The 19,015-nt window shown below is 54.0% G+C and overlaps 1 protein-coding gene and 1 pseudogene across 2 annotated transcripts in view; one reads left to right on the top strand and one right to left on the bottom strand.

Annotated features, from left to right (window-relative positions):
- The window catches only part of ZFP64 (ZFP64 zinc finger protein), an 82,890-nt gene extending 69,665 nt beyond the window's left edge, over positions 1-13,225 (top strand). Inside the window, exons 6-8 of one of the 2 annotated variants that reach the window (XM_062204370.1) lie at positions 326-388; positions 9,403-9,654; positions 12,102-13,225. In XM_062204370.1, the coding sequence (XP_062060354.1) occupies positions 326-388; positions 9,403-9,654; positions 12,102-12,799 (1,013 nt within the window). In that variant the 3' untranslated portion in view covers positions 12,800-13,225. The remainder of the gene's footprint in view (positions 1-325; positions 389-9,402; positions 9,655-12,101) is intronic. The other variant, XM_062204369.1, reaches the window with a different exon arrangement.
- On the bottom strand, positions 8,297-8,418 carry LOC133769275 (small nucleolar RNA SNORA51; annotated as a pseudogene).
- Positions 13,226-19,015: the final 5,790 nt, after the last annotated feature.

The following is a 19,015-nucleotide window of genomic DNA, read 5'->3' as shown; positions in this document are numbered from 1 at the left end:
GTAAACCCCGACATGAGCTGAAAATACCAGTTAAAAACATTTAATACACCCGACCTACTGAACGGAATAGCCTGGCCAAGACCACCTTAAGCATGCTTGGAACGCGTGTTAGCCTACAGTTGTGCAAAACTGTGTAACAGAAAGCCTATTGTACCGTAAAGGGTGTGATAACTGTTATGGGTGAACACCGTGCTGAAAGTGACACACAGGATGGTTTTGTGGGTGTCTCGCCGCCGTAATGTTGACCAGTCACTCCGAACCGCCATAAGTCGGGAACAGTGTATATTGAAGAGCCCTATTTTCTGTTCCCCTTCCCCCACCCCAGGTTGCCACTTCAAAACAGTTCATGGCATGAAAGACTTGGACCGCCATCTGCGAATCCACACGGGTAGGTGTCTGCCCCTTAGCTCACTGGCTGAGTGGGGAAACTGGGAAAAGGCTGTGAGTGAGGTGCTGGGTGTGGAGTGCTGAGCCACCCAGACGTGCTCTGTCTTGTGGGACCCAGGCCAGTCGGGGAGGGAGCAAAAAGGGCGTGAGATGAAGAGGAAGGAGCTGGCAGGCGCTGTGACCATCATCTTAGAGAAGTGTCTCCTGGAAGGCACTTCCGTAGCAGAGTTTGCATGCTGGGCTCCTGGGCCCGCTGCAGCCTGTTTACCTGTTGTCCCATGATTGGCAGAGCCAAGTCGTTGCTCCAGACCCTGGGCAGCGCTGAAGCCTGAAGCGGTGACTCTAACTCCAATTTATCTGAAACTCCACGCTTGCCTGTGTCAGCAGGGGCATTGGCTGTTGGCTCTTGCAGAATCAAATGGAGTAGCTTAAACATGGGGTTGTTTCTCATACTGCTTAGGAAGCAAGTGGCCCACAGCACTGCCGTCCCAACAGACAAGTTCAGGTGTGGGTCCCAGGCAGCTTCTCTGGCTTCTCGGGAGAGCTCCCAGCGCCCCTCCCTTGTGCTGTGACCCAGAAGCAGCGTCCCTTGTGACCTCGTGAAGCAGGAGCAGACCCTGTCCATGGCCACAGCGAGCATCGAGGGGGACTGGGAAACGGCTTCAGGAAAGGCAGCCGTGTGCCCGGCTGAAACCTGGCGCTCTGTCGTTGAGAGCGGCACAGCGAGGAGTCTTCACTGGGAATGGGTGTGCAGCTGAGATAGGAGGGTGGGTGCCTTCGTGGGGAAGCATAGATCCTCGCCTTGACACACAAGGCCACTTGGGAGGCAGGAGGTAGGTGGCTCCAGTATGGGTTCCTGCCACCCCTGTGGGAGACCCTGAGTAAGTTCCAGCTTCAGTGTGACGCTGCACCAGCTATTGTGGGCATTCGGGGAGTGAAGCAGTGGGTGGGAGTTCTGTCTGTTGTTCTCTGCATCTCATAAAATTAACTTTAAAATGGGGCCAGCATTGTGTTGCTGTGGGTTACCAACATCCCACATTGGAGTCCTGACTGCTCCACTTCCCACCCAGCTCCCTGCTAACGTGCCTGAGAAAGGAGTGGATAATGGCCCAAGTACTTGGGCCTCTGGCACACGTGTGGGAAACCTGGGTGGAGTTCCACGCTCCTGGCTTTGGCCTGGCCAGACCTGGCTGTTTGCGGCCATTTGGAGTGAACCAGTGGATAGAAGAGCTCTTTTTCTATCACTCTGCCTTCCAATAAGCTTTTAAAACAACTAAACCTTAAAACATTCATTACTGATGAGCTGGCTCCCTGGATCTGACTCATTGATTATGGTTCTTTATGGCATGTTGTATTGGTTGATGTCTCAAGTTACTGGAGGTAGGGCAGGGTCGTTTGATAGCCTTTTCAGATCATTGCTTTTCTTTTAAGCTACACCAAGACACAACAAATGGTACTTTCTTAAAACGGTAGTGCTGTACAGAATGTGCAGCTGAATCGACGGCTTTTCCAAACTGCTAAACTAGAATCGGTCTGCCCGTCTCGCAGCTTGCCCCCTGCCCGTGGTTGATCTGGTCACGCCATTCGCTAGTAGTCTGTAAAATACTGCATTACCAACCGACGCGGTTCTTCCAGACACTGCCTTGTGGCTGTTTACCATAGGGAGACAGCCCCTCGCCAGCGTCGTTGAAGCCATCAGGAAAACCTACGTGCAGCTTAAGTGTTCCTCAGTGTGAGATTTTGGAGGTTCGGGGCACTCGCGTGTACTTTACCTGGGGAAACGTGCCAAGCATCACGTTAGGGCTGCTGCACTTGTCCTGGGACATGGAGGCCTCACGTAGCAGGCGTGTGGGGAAAAACCTATCGGATCCCCCTGGGTGTTCCTGTTGCAGAATTCATGTTGCTTTCCGTGAAATAAGAGCCTTAGTTAGGTACTTTTGAGTAAATGCCTAATAAATACTAATAAGGAAAAAACACAAGTGGCTGATAAGTCAGGATGTGCCATGTGGGGCAAGTGCCCTGCTGAGCTCACGGTGCAGCCGTCGGTGCGTGCTTTGGGTTCTCATGGTATCAGTAGTGAAAGGCATCCTCAAGGGGGAGTGACACAGTAGGGACACTGCTTGGGACCTCTCTGTGCCGTATTGAACTGCCGGGTTCTGGTTCCAGCTCTGCTTTGAATCCTGCTTCCTGCAGAGCTGGGAGACAGCAGTGACGACTCGAGCGCTTGGGTCCTGTGTCCCTCCCTCCCCCAATGGGAGACCCCAGCTGAGTCCAGGCTCCTGTCTTCAGCCTGACCCAGCCCAGCTGGTGCGGGCATTGGGGGCGTGAACCAGAAAATGGAGGATCGGTCTCTGTCCCGCTACCTTTCAAGTAAAACAATTTTTAAAAATTTCATTGTCCACTTTGCCTATCAAAAGAGAGACAGAGGAAGGTCTTCCTTTACCATTGGTTCACCCTCCAATGGCCGCTGCAGCTGGCACACTGTGCTGATCCGAAGCCAGGTGCTTCTCCTGGTCTCCATGCAGGTACAGGGCCCAAGCACTTGGGCCATCCTCCTCTGCACTCCCAGGCCACAGCAGAGAGCTAGACTGGAAGAAGGGCAACCGGGACAGAATCTGGCGCCCCGATTGGGACTAGAACCTGGTGTGCTGGCGCCACAGGTGGAGGATTAGCCTATTGAGCCTCAACGCTGACCGAAAACTTCTTTTAAAGAGCGACTCCTTCATGGTAGGCATTGTAGCACAGCAGGCTAGGCCACCACCATGACCCTGGCATCCCATGTTGTGGTGCTGTGGATCTGAGAGGAGGAGTGTGGTGGGGGCAAGAGGCGCGGAGTCACCACACAGATCCCGGGAGTCGGGTGAAACAGGCCATAGGTGAGCAGCCCACAGACATGTTTATTTCAGTTGGTACAGTGGCTTATATAGCCAAGGCAGCCAATCCGGTCAAGGGGCGGTCTATGCCCTAACCAATCATGCCCTGTTGCCAGCCTCCATCTTGGCATGGCCTCCTCATTCCACCACAGTGCTGGTTAGAGTCCTGGCTTTATAACCTAGGGTAGAATTCATTTCAGAACACAGACTATAGTAAATCAAAGTTAACCAGTTCCATTGGAAAAATATATAAACAGGTACTCACCTAAGAAATGTGCATTTTAATAGATGAAAGGCCCCAAAGCAGGGGCATATGTTATGGCTCAGTGGGTTAAACTACTACATGAGCACCTGCATCCCATATCAGTGCCTGTCGGAGACCTGGCACTATTTCACTGTTCTACTTCCAATCCAGCTGCCTGCTGGTACACCTGGGGAACAGGAACAGCAGGTACTGGGGTCCCTGCCACCACATGGGAGACCTGGGAGGAGCTCCTGGCCCAGCTCCAGCTGTTGTGGCCATTTGGGGAGTGAAACCAGTGGATGGATGGACGATTTCTCTGTCTTTGTATGTCTGTCTTTCGAATCTTTAAACAGCACCAAAGCAGTGAGGCACTAATTAAACACAAAATCCTATTTTTCTTTTTTATTCATGCTGGCTGAGATAGTGAATCACAGGTCACCATTAACTTCCCCGTACCCTCTTCTCTGCCTCCCAGTTCAGAGAATTTGGTTATCTTTATGGGGAAGGCGAGTCCTGATGCAGAGCCAAAGCAATTGTAGGTGGTGGAACTGTAGGTGGCAGAACTGTAGGTGGCAGAACTGTAGGGTTGTAGATGGTAGAACTGTAGGGTTGTAGGTTGTAGAATGAGTCCCAAGCATCATGCAGGCCCTTTGCCCTCACCTCTTCCCACAGCTCGGATTGATCAGGAAGATGGGGGTTTCCGTCATGGAGTGCAGCTTTCCTGTTACTGAACACTCAGCTGACTGTGGAGACACTTTCCCTTGGAAGTCTGATGGCACTTGCTCACTGTTCTGCGGCACTTGTGACTTCTCTCAGGCCACATGAAAGGGTTGGAGAATTGGCCAAGATGGCTTGTTCACAGCGGAACCCCTGGGGTGGTCACGGCTGTGCTCCTTGAGCGGTCTCGAGGGCAGCTGGTGGGCCCAGCTCAGTCTTAGGGCGTGCCAGGTAAAGGTGTTCTTTTAAAAAAAAATTTTTATTTGAAAAAGTTACAGAGAGGGAGAGACAGACTTTTCCATCTGCTGCAAAGGCCAGGTCTGGGCCAGGCCATAACCAGGAACCAAGAGCTTCTTCTGGGTCTCCCATGTGAGTGGCAGGGGCCCAAGGACTTGGGCCATCTTCCACTGCCGTTTCTAGGCACGTTAGCACGGTGCTGGATCACAAGTGGAGCAGCCGGGACATGAACTGGCGCCTATATTGGATGTCGGCACTGCAGGCGGTGGCCTTACCTGCTACGCCACAGCACTGGCACCAGGTGAAGGTGATCTCGGCTTTTTTCCTGCCGCGGCTCCTGGAAATTTTGGAAAGCCAGTGTGTCCTTCTCGGCATGTTCCTAACCCTGGTAAGATGCATCACATTTTGGGCCAGTGCTGTGGCTCACTTGGTTAATCTTCCATCTGTGGCACCAGCATCCCATATGGGCACCAGGTTCTAGTCCCGGTTGCCCCTCTTCCAGGCCAGCTCTCTGCTGTGGCCCGGGAAGGCAGTGGAGGATGGCCCAGGTGCTTGGGCCCTGTACCCGCATGGGAGACAGGAGGAAGCACCTGGCTCCTGGCTTCGGATCGGCACAGCACTGGCCGTAGCGGCCATTTGAGGGGTGAACCAACGGAAGCAAGACCTTTCTCTCTGTCTGTAACTACCTGTCAAATAAAATAAGGATGTATCACATTTTATTGTCATATAATTGCTATCAATGTTAAGTGTGTGGTATCTTGAAGTGTCAGCATCACCTGGGAGCTTTTCAGAAATGCAGAGTCCCAGGCCCTGCCCCCCTCCCCCCCCCCAGCTGACCAGCGTGCACAGTGAGAAGCCCTGCACTTAATGTCGGCGTCCACTGACTGCTCTTGGAACTCCCCCAGTGGTGAGGTTAGTGGTGCACGATGAATAGCACCTGGAGACCTGCAGCAGGTGGGACGTGCCATGACCGTGTCTGGTGCTGGTTGACTGGAGGCAGGCGTGCTGTGCCCTGACCACATCTTGTATATGTGGACCAGACAGGGCAGGTGGCACACACTACATCCTGTGTCAACACCTGTTGACCAGGGTTTCAGATGCTGTGATTTGCATGCATTGTTGCCTACGTTCAGAATTGGAGGAATTGCCCTTGGAGGCAGTGAGGAGAAACGTGTAGCTCTTGGGCCCCTTAACTTTTATGCACAGGCCCCAGATTAAAATCCCCTGCTGTGTATGGTGGCAAGGCACCTTGGGGAAGGGACAGTGGTGTGAGAAACCACACACTGCGCTTTGCCTTTCTGTCCTGTTCATTGGCTAGAGCCAAGCACTGGTCTGAGCCTGAGGCCGTTGAGACAGGGAGGCAACGTTCTTCCAGAAGTGACAGCAGGTTCCTGAGAAGGAGAACCGTGTCCCTGGGGGAATGGGAGCGGGAGCTGGTTGGGATCGTGGACGTGGCCCTCTTGGTTACTGATCTGTTTGAGTCTCAGTTTAGACTTTGTAACTTTGCCTCTTCCAGGACCTTTGTAGTCCTGTCCAGTCATCTTTGATGGTCTACTTCCACCTGTAGTCTCCTCTCTTCCAAAGTCCATCAGGATGGTTCTTCACCCAGCTCCGTTGGGCCCCCAGGGAACATTCGGCAGTGTGTGGAGGCATTTTTGGTTGTCACAGCCAGGGAAGTGGGGGGGGTCCTGCTGGCATCTAGTGCTTGGCTAAACATCCTGTCTTGCCCAGGACAGCCCAGTACAAAGACTTACCTGAGCCACAGATCCTGCAGTGCCAGGTTTGAACACCTGGGCTGTTGGTAAGTAATCAGTTTTTTAAAAATCAAATGCCATACATATTCCACCTTAATTCCTTCTAGTTTCTTTTTGTTTTTAAGATTTATTAATTGAAACAGTTACACAGAAAAGGAGAAGGGGGGGAGGGGGAGCTTCCATCCGCTGGTTTACTCCCCAACTGGCTGCAATGGTCCGAAGCCAGGAGCTTCCTCCAGGTCTCTCATGTGGGTGCAGGGTCCCAAGCACTTGGGCCATCTGCTGCTGCTTTCCCAGGCCATAGCAGAGAGCTGGATTGGAAGTGGAGCAGCCGGGACTTGAACCGGTGCCCATATGGGATGCCGGCACTGCAGGTGGCAGCCTTACCTGCTACATCACAGCACCGTCCACCCTTCTAGTTTCTTAAATCACATACTGTTCACTTGTTTTCAACTTTTCATTAAATGAATTTGTCTATAATTTTTATTCTGAAAACCATCATAGGTTTTGATATATGGGACTCTCACTGTCGATTTATAGTTTGTCATCCGCTTTTTAAATATTCGTTGGACAGAGTGACAGAGATCTTCCATCCTCAGGTTCACTCCCCAAATGACCTCAAAGGCCAGTGCTGATGCCTGGAGCTCCATCTGGGTCTCACATGGGTGGTAGGTGCCTAAGTACTTAGGCCACCCTCTGCTGCCTTCACAGGCGCATTTACAGGAAGCTGGACTAGAAGTGGAGCAGCCAGGGCTTGAACTAGCACTGATACAGGATGCCTGCATCTCTGGCAGTGGCTTAACCTGTTGTGCCCCCGTATGAGGCCCAGGCTCTTGTTAGGCCGTGCTCCACAGTCGTTGCCCAGTTTCTGACTGTGACGAAGCGTGGTTATGTGATCAGAGCTGGGAATGGCTGTGAACCTCACAGGCAGGTTGCACAGGTGTGCAGTGATCAGCCCCAGAGTTCATGTGCGACAGAAAGATCTAGAAAAATGGCAGAGCACTCTGCGTCTGCCCCACGGTTTGGTTTCATTGTGCTGACAGCCTCAGCTGGTGTTGTGGGTCATGAAGAAGCAAGAGTGAAAATCCTAGGATTCCTTTTCCAGGAACATGGTATTTGCACATGCCCAAAACAAAAAAAATGGGAGGGGGGGTGGCATTGTGGCACAGTGGGTTGGGCCACCACCTGCGACTCAGCATCCCATATGAGCGCTGGTTCGAGTCCTGCCTGCTGCACTTCTGATCCAGTTCCCTCTAATGTGCCTGGGAAGGTAGCAGATGGTGACCCAAGTACGTGGGTCCCTACCAGCCACATGGGAGACCAGACTGGAGTGGAGTGCCAGGCTCCTGACTTCGGCCTGGCCCAGCTCTGGCCCTTGCAGCCGTTTGGGAAATGAACCAGTAAATAGAAGTTTCTGTTTCTGTCTCCCCCAACTCTGCTTTTCAAATAAATCTTTTTTTTTAATAAAAGTACAAAGATTTCCTTAGGCCCTGTGGCCCCCTTCCCCGGTCCCCAGCTACCCCCAGCAGAGAAGTTGGTTACAGTGGATGAAGCCACACCGACACGTCACCACCCAGAGACCCTGTCATTCTGTCATTCTGTGGTTTAGACGAATGTGTGTTAAGTATCTCCCAGTGTCTGCGTTTTTTGGCATCCTTTCTGCTTGCTTATAGTCAACGTAGAGAAGTTTTCTTCTCTAATTTCAGCTCTTGTGTGCTCTGACTTCACTCGAGTCGGACATGTCTTCCTGGTTTTGGCTTTCCCGATGTGGTTGCTTAATGAGGACACCGACTTTTTTTTTGTTTTTTTGAAAGGTGGAGTTAGAGACATCTTCCATCCGCTGGTTCACTCCCAAAATGATCACAAAGTAGCCACGACAGGGAGGGCTGGGCCAGGTCAAAGTCAGGAGCCAGGAACTCCATCAGGGTCTCCCACATAGGTGGCAGGGGTCCAGGTACTGGACCATCCTCCGCTGCTTTCCCAGGGACATTGGCAGTGGAGCAGCCAGGGTTTGAACCGGTGCTCGTGGGACCGAGGCCTAACCTGTACCACAACACTGGGCCCAGACTGATTTTTTTTCTTCTCCACATCCCCCCACTCACAACAAAGACCAGGCACAAGGCCTGAGCGGAGGTGTATATGGGGTAGGTCTGCTCTGCCTCCCCCTCTGTAGTCAGTGTAGGAACACTTTTTGGTCCCCTACGCTGATTCAGTTGGCTATGAGGGGCCTGGAGGCAGGGAGGAGGGACTCTCCACAGGTGGAGATGCTCTGGGCATGGGGCTCTCTGTTGTATCTGTAGCTGCCCGGTGCCTGTGCATTCCTGGGGCCCCCGTGCCTTGTTCACTGCCCATTGTCTGTGTCAGCCGTGGGGAACTTATTTCTGCCAAGGGCTGCTGGGATATTTATGACATCGTTTGCAAGCCACACAAAATGATCAACATTAGCTCGCTATGAATCTGTTGAGTTTGGAGTTGCACCTGCACTTGCCTTGGCAGGGCCAGACCCAGTGGTTTCCCAGGCTTATATGGCCCGCAGGCCAGACATTCCCCACCTGCCACATCCCACCTTGACCACTTCTCTAACCACGCCTACCTTCCCAAACAAGATCTGGCCTAGATTTTTCCCCATCGACCTGATTTTTATCTAATGTGTCCTGAAGATTCCTCAAAACTAAACTTCTGAGCGCTCAAGTTTGGCATACCTTCTCATTTCCCAGTGTGTTGTCTTTTGTCTTTAAAGATTTTATTTGAGAGGTAGAGTTACAGAGAAAGGAACAGAAAGGTCTTCCATCCGCTGATTCACTCCCTAAATGTCCACAACAGCCAGAGTTGAGCCATTCTGAAGACAGGAGCTTCTTGCGGGTCTCCCACTTTGGTGTAGGGGCCCAAGCACTTGAGCCATCTTCCACTGCTTTCCCAGGCCATAGCAGAGAGCTGGATTGGAAGAGGAGCAGCCAGGACATGAACCAGTGTCCATATGGGATGCTGGCAGCACAGGTGGAGGCTTAACTTGCTGTGCCACAGCACCGGCCCCAGCGTGTAGACTTTCAACTTGAGTGTCTTCCTCTCTCTGGGCGTTTGGACAGGAGGAGGCACACTCATACGCCCAGGCCACTGTCCTGGGCAAACCTCTGTGCAGTCCCTCTCGATTGAGAAGCCTTTAAAACCTTGGGTCCTTATGTGTTTGAAGGAGACAAGCCGCACAAGTGTGAGTTCTGCGACAAGTGCTTCAGCCGGAAGGACAACCTGACCATGCACATGCGGTGCCACACCAGCGTGAAGCCACACAAGTGTCACCTGTGTGACTACGCGGCCGTGGACAGCAGCAGCCTCAAGAAGCACCTGCGGATCCACTCCGACGAGCGGCCGTACAAGTGCCAGCTCTGCCCCTACGCCAGCCGCAATTCCAGCCAGCTCACCGTGCACCTGCGCTCACACACCGGTGAGTCCCTGGCCTGGAAGCTCGGTACCTATTTACCTCGAATTTCTTAGCTCTCGAGTCCTTGACACAAGCAACTGAGGTACCTGGTGGTAGAAGTAAACCTTCAGTGCTGTGGTGATTGTTGGGTGGGGTGTTGGGGGCCAGGACGCCAGCCTTCAGGAAACCACACAGTCTGACGGGTGGGATTCATAGCCTGACCACATAGAACACAGCCGGGAAGTGCGCCCAGTACAAGAGTCAGGAAGAAAAGGATGCTGCTCGAGTAGGCATCTGCCCTGCGAACCGGGGGTTTCAGGAACTTAAGCTGTGGTCGCATCGCTGAATTCAGAAATGTAGCAAAATCCGTCGACTAGAATTGCAAATCACAGATTTTTAGTCCCAGAGGTTTAGCCTCCCCTTCGTGGGACCCCACTGAAGTAATGATAGAGCTAATCTAGCACAGAGAAATGGAGACTGGGTTATTGATAAGGGGGCTCATAAGACAAGACTTTCCAATGAGTTCATCACAGGAGATGGCAAGCAGATAGGAATCTGCTGATGTTCACGGCTGAGCAGACATCATGCGCCACAGACGAGGGGGCCGAGCGCCAGCCTTTCCTCCCGGTGTCTGAGTGCCTGAATGCTGGGCGAGCCCTGGCCTGGACACTGCTTTGGCCAGAAGCCACTGCCTACTGGCAAAAGTGCTCAGCCAGCCTGGGAGCAGGTGAATTCCGTGGAGTCTTTCCCAAACAGCCAGCCGAAGGCTTGGGCCCCTTACAGACAGGGAGCGGGGTAGGATGCTGCAGGTCTGACGAATGGCTGACCCCCTGCAGGTAGCCATACTCGGCTGGAGGACGATGTTCACGGGCCCGTTGCTTACGCACAGCCCCGAAGAGGACTCTCTGGAGAGATACTGAGAACAGGGAGGTGGGAATTACAACTAGGGTTCCCAGTTACGAACTTAATGAAATTTCCTGGAAGTCCGAGGGAGAAAACAGATTGGAGGTGTGAGAGGCGGCAGCCGCAAGTCTGGTGTCTGGCTAGGTCTAGGGAGAAGAGGAGTCGCCTGCTCTAAGGGGCCCGGGGAGTGAGAGGCTCTCGGGGATCCTCACCAGGACGAAGGCAGCAGGCGGAGGAGCTCTGGCCCAGGAGCCGGCGCCTGGTGCCCTCGGAGCCAGGCAGTGTTTGTGAGTTCCAAATTCTGTCCTAGCTAGCGGAGCGGGACAGGAAGGGAAGCGATGGCCTGACGCTCCTGCCCGAGGCCACGCGCATGGACTTCACTGGGAGATAAATTCTGGCAAAACAGGCAGGGAACAATCGGGCACGAGGGATTTGGTGGACACACATGTGAGTGTAGCCAACTGGGATTGCAGCAGAGACAAATGCCTGGGTACTACTTTTACGTATGGTGTTAAAAATGACAAGTAAATCAGAAACTCAGAAAATCCATTGATTCTAAAATAAAAGGATGCATTATTAAGAAACTGCATGCTGTCAGATATGATTTTTTTCCCTCTGGAAATGCACGACATAGTCAAGGAGGCTAAAGTGAGCCTCAAATGAGCACACAGAAAGTGAGTAATCTGCCCATAATGCTGGTGACACCAGGCCGCGGGTGTGATCCTGGCATCCTGTTTGACCGCCACACACCCAGTCGTACCACGTGTAGCCTGGATCTCAAAGCTGAAATCTGGAACCCGAGACAGGGCCTGAATGCAGGACCACAGCCACCCCGGACACGTGGGAGGTAGTGAGGAGGCGGAGGAAGAGCCCGGGCTCAGAGAACCCACCCAGCTGCCGAGTGGGACCTGCGGCCTCACTGAGTTTGGAAGGTAAATCGAGGGAACCCATCCAACCTACAGGGTCATCGGCATGACCTCCGGGATGCCAGAGGGGCCTGGGCAAAGAACAGGTGTGTAGGAGCCAATGCCGGACAGCCTCAGCGGTGCCGCTGGGGTCTGATTCCCAGGAGGCCACAGCCTGGCATTTGCCCCCTGGCCCTGCTGCCCCTGTGTTGATTTTATAAATACAGTCCAGAGTCGGGAACCTAAGACGCTGTAACACGAGCCAGTGACTGGCATAGCCGAGCTGAGCACGTCCCCACGTCTTGGCGTGGTTTGGTGCAGTCATGTGTGACTTCTATTGCCGCTTCTTCTACACGCAGCTCCGAGCTGTAGCAGAGAGCGAGTTCCGACTTGAGATGTCATCAGTAGTGTGTACGTGGTGCCGGGATGCCTGGGTTCGAGCTAGGTCAGATAATGACAATACCCCTCGGGCTAGGGTTAGTCTGAGGATGGAGTGAGTCCATAGACACAGGAAGCTATGTCACCATCAGGAGGTGGCAAGCAGTCGGAGTTGAAAAGGCCTGACCATCTTGCTGCGGCCAGGTGCACTGATTGTGTGTGTGGGGGTGGGGGCCGTTCTGTGTCGCCTGCCTGCTCTAATGGAAACACACCTTCCATTGCTAGGGGACACCCCCTTCCAGTGCTGGCTCTGTAGCGCCAAGTTCAAGATCAGCTCGGACTTGAAACGGCACATGATCGTGCACTCGGGGGAGAAGCCCTTCAAGTGCGAGTTCTGCGACGTGCGCTGCACCATGAAGGCCAACCTCAAGGCGCACGTGCGCATCAAGCACACCTTCAAGTGTCTGCACTGCGCCTTCCAGGGCCGGGACCGCGCCGACCTGCTGGGACACAGCCGGCTGCACCAGGCCGCCCACCCCGAGAAGTGCCCGGAGTGCAGCTACTCCTGCTCTAGCGCCGCCGCCCTGCGCGTGCACAGCAGGGTGCACTGTAAGGACCGCCCCTTCAAGTGTGACTTCTGCAGCTTCGACACCAAGCGGCCCAGCAGCCTGGCCAAGCACTTGGACCGGGTGCACAGGGACGAGGCCAAGACGGAGAACCGGGCCCCACAGGGCAGGGAAGGGCCCAGGGACGGCGGCTCCCATGTGGCCAAGATAGTGACCCAGCGGGCCTTCCGCTGCGAGACCTGCGGTGCCTCCTTCGTCAGAGACGACTCCCTGAGGTGCCACAAGAAACAGCACGGCGAACAGAACGACAGCAAGAACTCGGCCCTGGTCACCTTCCCTCCCGAGAGTGCTGCCTCGGGGCCCCTGGTCTCCGTGGGGCAGCTCGAGGCCCCCCTGGAGCCCAGCCAAGACCTCTAGGCAGCTGCCAGGAACCCCACGAAAGTGCCGGGAGGCGGGCCAGGGCTGCGGGGCCTCGGGGCTGGGGCTGGCTTCCCCAGTGCCGGAAGTCACAGTTCTGGCCCCAGGACAGACGCCAAAGCCACGCCGTGGAGACGTGTGTAGACAGCCCTGGGGAGCTGTCCAAGCTCGCAGACTCACCTGCCCAAGTTGATTCATAGCGGCTCTGTGTCACGGGTCTCCCTCTTAAACTGGTGGGATTGTTAAACCCGTTAGGTGCGGTAGGAAACCAAAATGCACTGATCTCTAACGGGGACGGGGGCACGTGAAGGGGCTGGGGGTCAGAAAAGCTGTATTCCCTTACCTGGGTGGTAGTTAAGTGTCCGCCTTAAACCTCTGTGTGGTTTCTTTTATCTGTTGTCATACAATAAAGGCAGACACCTGTAGAATGATGCTGAAGAACCCTCGGTTATACCCTCACCCACCACCCCCATCCCCAACCCTTTCTTAGTTACTGCAATGATGTGAAATGACCCAAAGGTGGCGCCAAAGATCAAGCTAACACCGGTCCCGCCTGTCACTGTCCGAGGATTAGAAAAACCTGCAGGCGCTGTAGACCCGGAGTGAGGAACCGGGTGGGTGGGACGTCCTGGGGCCAGCATCTTCTTCATCCCGGAAGGCAGTGTTTATCAACCCACAGGCGGGTGGAACTCCGGCCTTCTCGGATGGGCTCTGTGGTGCAGGGCTGGAGTCTAGGAGGCCCCGGGACCACAGCGGCCGTGTCGTCTGCAGAGTCACTTTGTTCCGTGTTGACTTCTCTCAAGACTCTGCCTCCGTTTAGTATTCCGTGCCCTCGGCGAGCGAAACCTTGATGCTTTTAGAATGGGTGAAACAGATCCGGGGTTCTTAGCAAGCCGGGAAAGGCTGTGAAAACGCATGGTGTAGCTGCTCCCCGGGACCGTTTCAGTGGTAGTTTGAGCAAATTGGCTTCCTTTGTCGGGCCGATGCTAGCTGGCTGGCGAGTCTGAGCACGGCAGAGCTCCAGCCACGGCTCCTCGTTTCGTTGGGAGCGGTTGCTTCTCGTTAGAGAAGGGTTGGGTTCCTGGACCCTGGTGCCGTTTGTTGTACAGATCCCGACGTTGCCTCTGTGCTGTCTGCCTGGGTTTCTGTCGTAGCAGCAGAAGGGCCGTTAACCTTTCAAGGGGGAGCCCGTAGGTCGGAATCGCGGGCCTGTGCCTGTGCCGTTCCGGTGCTGCAGGTGAGCCGGAGGGTCGGCAGCCTTTTCAGAGGAAGCCTTTTTTTGTCCACAGTTGTGCAGACTTCAAGGATCTTCGCAGCGTGATGGCGCCTAGCAACTTGGGACACACCCCCCACCACCACCACCGGTGGAGCAGAGGTGAGTGAAGAGTTTGGGACCAGATGTTAACTTTTCAGGCATCACAGGGCCAGTCTGCTTCTGACTTCTCAGCTCTGTGGTTTTAGCACAAAAGCAGCCAAAGACTAAGAAGAAATGGGTCTGGGTCCCCATAAACTTTGACAGAAGCAGGTGAAGTTCAGGTGTGTCTGCCCGGAAGATGCGTGTCATGGTTTTGCACCTGAAGAAACTTCTGCGTTCCGCTTTGCGCCAGCTTTCGGAAGTGCCCTCGTGTGTTTTGGTCTGAATTGGCACGTGTGACTTCTAGAACGCGCTGAGCCGTGGCCGCGTGACAGGGTTCGCACAGAGCTGAGAGCATGGTTTGGGGAATAAGGCTGCGTTGAAGTGTGAAGAGTGTGATTAGAAAAAAAAAAAAAAGACTGGGAACTCGGGACTCAGAAAAGCACGTCATGAGAGGAGTGTGGTGCCAGGGCGCTTGCAGGAGCTGGGCGATTTTTCCCTGTCTCATCGGCAAGGCAGCTAGAGGTCGGTGGTGGAGCTGAATGAAATCAGGAGCTGGGGGCGGACTGGCTCTCCTGGGCTGAAGTGTAAAATACTCAGGTGGTCATCGGATAAAGCTGGGAAACCACCTGATGCAGCGTCGACGTCACCTGCACAGGTACGCACGCTCTTTCAGGGCGAGACCAGGTGGCTGTGTGGCCCTGCTGCCTGGCCAAGCCGCTTGGCTCCGTTTAGCTGCCCCACTGTGCAGCTGTAGAGCGCAGGGAGCGGGAGTGCAGCTGTGTGTTGTTGGAACCTTCCGAAGGGCAGGTGGTGATCCGAGGGTCCTCCTGGCCAACCTCCAGGGTAACTGGGGAAGAGATGCTACGAACACTGCATTTCCTGGGCTCCTGGAAGGAGGTGTTGCTTCATGCGAGGCTGCAGAGGAGTTCCAGGTTAAGCTGCTGGGAAAAACTGGGTCTGTCTTCATCCAGATAAGAACCAGCCGCCCCATCTCTGCTGATCGGCTCCCCTGCACGCGGTTTCCTGCTGCGGAGCAGACGCACAACAAACGCACGTCCCTAGATGTCCTTCCAGGAACAGGGATGGGCCTGGGTTCCTGCTGTAGCCAGGTGACACCGGTCTGTGGTCACTTGGTGCTCTCCAGCGCTGGGCCTGTGGTGACGCAGGTGAGCTGCTCGCCTTGGGCACCGCGAGGTAACATCTTAATGCGGCGTTTTTAAAAATATGAGCAGCCCCTTTGTTCTAACCCAAGCTTTGTTGGAAGTTGGACTGGAGTGGGGCCAGGCAGGCGAGCTGGCTCTTGGGTTGGATCTGGTCTTCGTTTAAATCCTCAGACTCCTTTGGTTTCTAAAAACCTACATTACGGTGTTTACTCTGATCACGGAGATTTGAGTGTCGCCCCGCCCACTTGGTCCTTGCCTCGTCTCTGCAGTCGCCAAGGAAACGGAAGGGTAGGGGTGCAGCAATGCAGGTTCGAGCTCCGGGCAGGGCAGCCCCAGGCTCTGTAGTCTGGATGGATGATGACAGAACCACCCTAAAGAAGCCGCCTTTACTATCTAAATGACAGACGATCCGCCTTCGGTGAGTGACTTGGTATACATGTGTTGTCCGATTGGCACCGCAGTCATCTGCCTCTCCCCAGTTCTTGGGGGACCCCTGTTCTCTCTGGGAAGGCCCCTGTGTTATAGGCTGGCAGAGTTGAGGAGGGTGGTAGGAAGGCCTCGCTCCGGGTAACACTGTCTGGAAAATAGCTAGATTGTTCTCAAATTCTCAGTTTGCTCATCTGTATAATGGGCTGTGTCAAGAACCTGACCTAATGATAAAATCTGTTGGCTTAAAACAACGGATTGCTTTGCCTTGGTGTCCAACACACACACACACCTCTTGTAGAGGGAGTGAGAACAGCCAAGAACGAGCCCTGTGACCTTAGCCTCTGCACTGACCACAGCCTGTGTCGCCCCACCCTCCCTTCTCCTGCACACACCTTCCAGCGTTCCACCCAGTGCAGTCCCACAGCCACGTCTACAGAGGATGCTGGGAGGCAGTCCCCAGGGTCAGGCCCTGGAAGGAGAGGTTGGCTCAGTGTCTGGGGCAGCTGTGTGAGCTCTCGGTGACACACCTGGCCCAGATGTGTCTGCACATCAGCACTTGTGTCCACAGGACTAACTTTGCACCTGGTGGGTGTTGTTTCAGGAGAGCTAAGGCGGTGTGCAGCCTAGCCCATCTGCACCCCGGGAAGCACCAGGTGGAATCTGCCTCTGGGGAGAGGCCCCCATGCCCGCACTTCCTGCAGTTGTGCCGCTGACACTGATGTGTAACGCGGGCGAAGGCTGCACCGGCGGAAGGAGCCGGGCTGTCTTCCTGGGAACACAACCCATGCTGTCACAGAGGCTTCCTGCTTGGTCGTGTGCCCTGCTGTCCCCTTTGTGAAATTCTGAACTTTGCAGCCTCTGCCTGCAGCACCAGTATCCCATGTGGGTGCTGGTTCATGTCCCAGATACTCCTCTTCCCATCCAGCTCTCTGCTATGGCCTGGGAACGCAGTAGAAGATGGCCCAAGTGCCTGGGCCACTGTACCCACATGGGAGACCTGGAAGAAGCTCCTGGCTCCTGGCTTTGGATCAGCTCAGCTCTGGCCCTTGCAGCCATTTGGGGAGTGAACCAGTGGATAGACCTTTCTCTCTGTCTCTCCCTCTGTCTGTCTGTAATTCTACTTTTCAAATCGTTCCCAAAAAATTCTGCAGAGACATCTTGCATTCTTTGCATAAGGCCCCACAAATTAGTCATTGGTTTAGAAAATATTTATTGGCAAGGCAAAATGAGGCAGATCATCCATCCAGTGGTTCACTCCCCGAATGCCTACAATAGCCAGAGCTGGGCCAGGCTGAAGCCAGGAGCTTAGAACTCAATGTGTGTCTCATTGGGCATCAGAGACTCCAGGACTTGAGCTGTCGTCTGCCTCCCAGGTTGCACATTCGCAGGCAGCTGGACATGGAGGCAGAGCCAGGAGTCGGACCCCAGCATCCGAAGCGCGGTCTTAACCTCTGTACCAATCCCCTCTCCTCAGTGAGCTTTCTGAAGTGCCCTTGTATTGCAGGGCTAATGAAGGTTACATTCCCCCGACATAGGCAGGTTACAGCACTGGGGATGACCGGACTGGGACTCTCAGGTTTAAGCGACCACCTGAGCTTGTGTGAAGCCGCTCTCAGGAGACGTTCATGGTGGACTCGCTGCCCAAGTGTAGCTAGAGTTGCTTGTGTTTTTGTAGAGATGCCAGTGGAGCTGGCAGGTGGGGAGGCTGTCTGAGGCCCAGCAGCTCCTCGGGATCAGAACCTGCATCCCAGGCAGACCCCTGCTTAAAGTCCGAGCTCTTCACTTTTGAATCATGGACCCCTCTGGTCATCCAAGTATAATCCCCTCTGAGTGATTTTTACAACACAGGGGTCTTTGGCCTAGTGACTAAGATGCTGCTTGGGACTCCTGTGTCCCGTATCGGAGGGCCTGGGTTCCAGGCCCAGCTTCAGCTCCCTGCAGATGTGCACCCTGGAAGGCAGCAGGTACTGGCTCAGTGAGTGGGTCCCTGCCATGCATGTGGGAGACCCAGATTGAGTTCTGCGCTCCTGGCTCTGTCTTGGCCCAGCTCTAGCAGTTATGGCCATCTGGGGAGTGAACCAGTGTGGGTGGAAGATCTTTATGCCTGCCAGTCTATCTCCCCACCTCTCAAATAGGTAAAAGAAATATATTTTTAAAAACTTAACGGGGCCAGTACTGTGGCATAACAAGTTAGGCTACCACCTGCAGTGCCAGCATCCCATGTGGGCACCACTTCTAGTCCTGGCTGCTTCACTTCTGATCCAGCTCTCTGCTATAGCCTGGGGAAGCAGTAGAAGATGACCCACATCCTTGGGCCCCTGTACCCATGTGGGAAACCTGGGAGAAGCTCCTGGCTTCAGATTGGCCGAGGTTTGGCTGTTGCAGCCATTTAGGGAGTGAACCAGCAGGTAGAAGACCTCGGTCTTTCCCCGCCTCTGTAACTCTACCATTCAAATAAATCTTTAAAATTTTTTTTAAAAAATATAGGTTTACAAAGGAAACCAATTGCTATATTGAAGTAGCTTTAAAAAGCAGGTCTAGGGACTCAAATTCCCTAAGTCTTTAAGACTGACTTATTTATTTGAAAGAGAGGGGCTGGCGTTGTGGCATAATGGGTAAAGCTGCTGTTTGCAGTGCGGGCATCCCATATGGGCATCGGTTCAATACCTAGCTGCTCTACTTAGATCCAGCTCCCTGCTAATGTGCCTGGGAAAGCAGTAGAAGATGGCCCAAGTGCTTGGGCCCCTGCAGCCACTTGGGAGACCTGGAAGAAGCTCCTGGCTTCGGACTGGCCCTGCTGTGCCTGTTGCCGCCATTTGGAAAATGAACCAATGGATGGAATCTTCCCTCTTCCTCTTCCCCCCTCCCTCTGTAACTCTGCCTTGCAAATCTTTTTTTTTTTTTAAGAATTTTTTTATTTGAAAGAGTTAGAGAAGTAAAGCCACAGAGAGAGGACTTCCATTCCGCAGGTTCACTCTCCAAATGACCACAACGGCCAGAGCTGAGCTGATCAGGAGCTGCTTCTAGGTCTACCTATGTGGGTTCAGGAGCCCAAGCACGTGGGCCATCTTCTACTGCTTTCCCAGGCCACAGCAGAGAGCTGGATCGGAAGCAGAGCAGCCAGAACTTGAACCGGCGCTCATATGGGATGCCAGCGCTGCAGGCTGGAGCTTTAACACACTGTACCACAGCGCCAGCCCTAAACAAATCAAAGAGGAAGACACAGAGACAGATCTTCCATCTGCTGGTTCGCTCCCCAGATGGCTG

The sequence above is a fragment of the Lepus europaeus genome, chromosome 10, assembly GCF_033115175.1.
Source record: "Lepus europaeus isolate LE1 chromosome 10, mLepTim1.pri, whole genome shotgun sequence".
Taxonomy (NCBI): domain Eukaryota; kingdom Metazoa; phylum Chordata; class Mammalia; order Lagomorpha; family Leporidae; genus Lepus; species Lepus europaeus.
The sequence above is the reverse complement of the archived record's forward strand: the minus strand, read 5'-3'. Positions and strand labels throughout refer to the sequence as shown.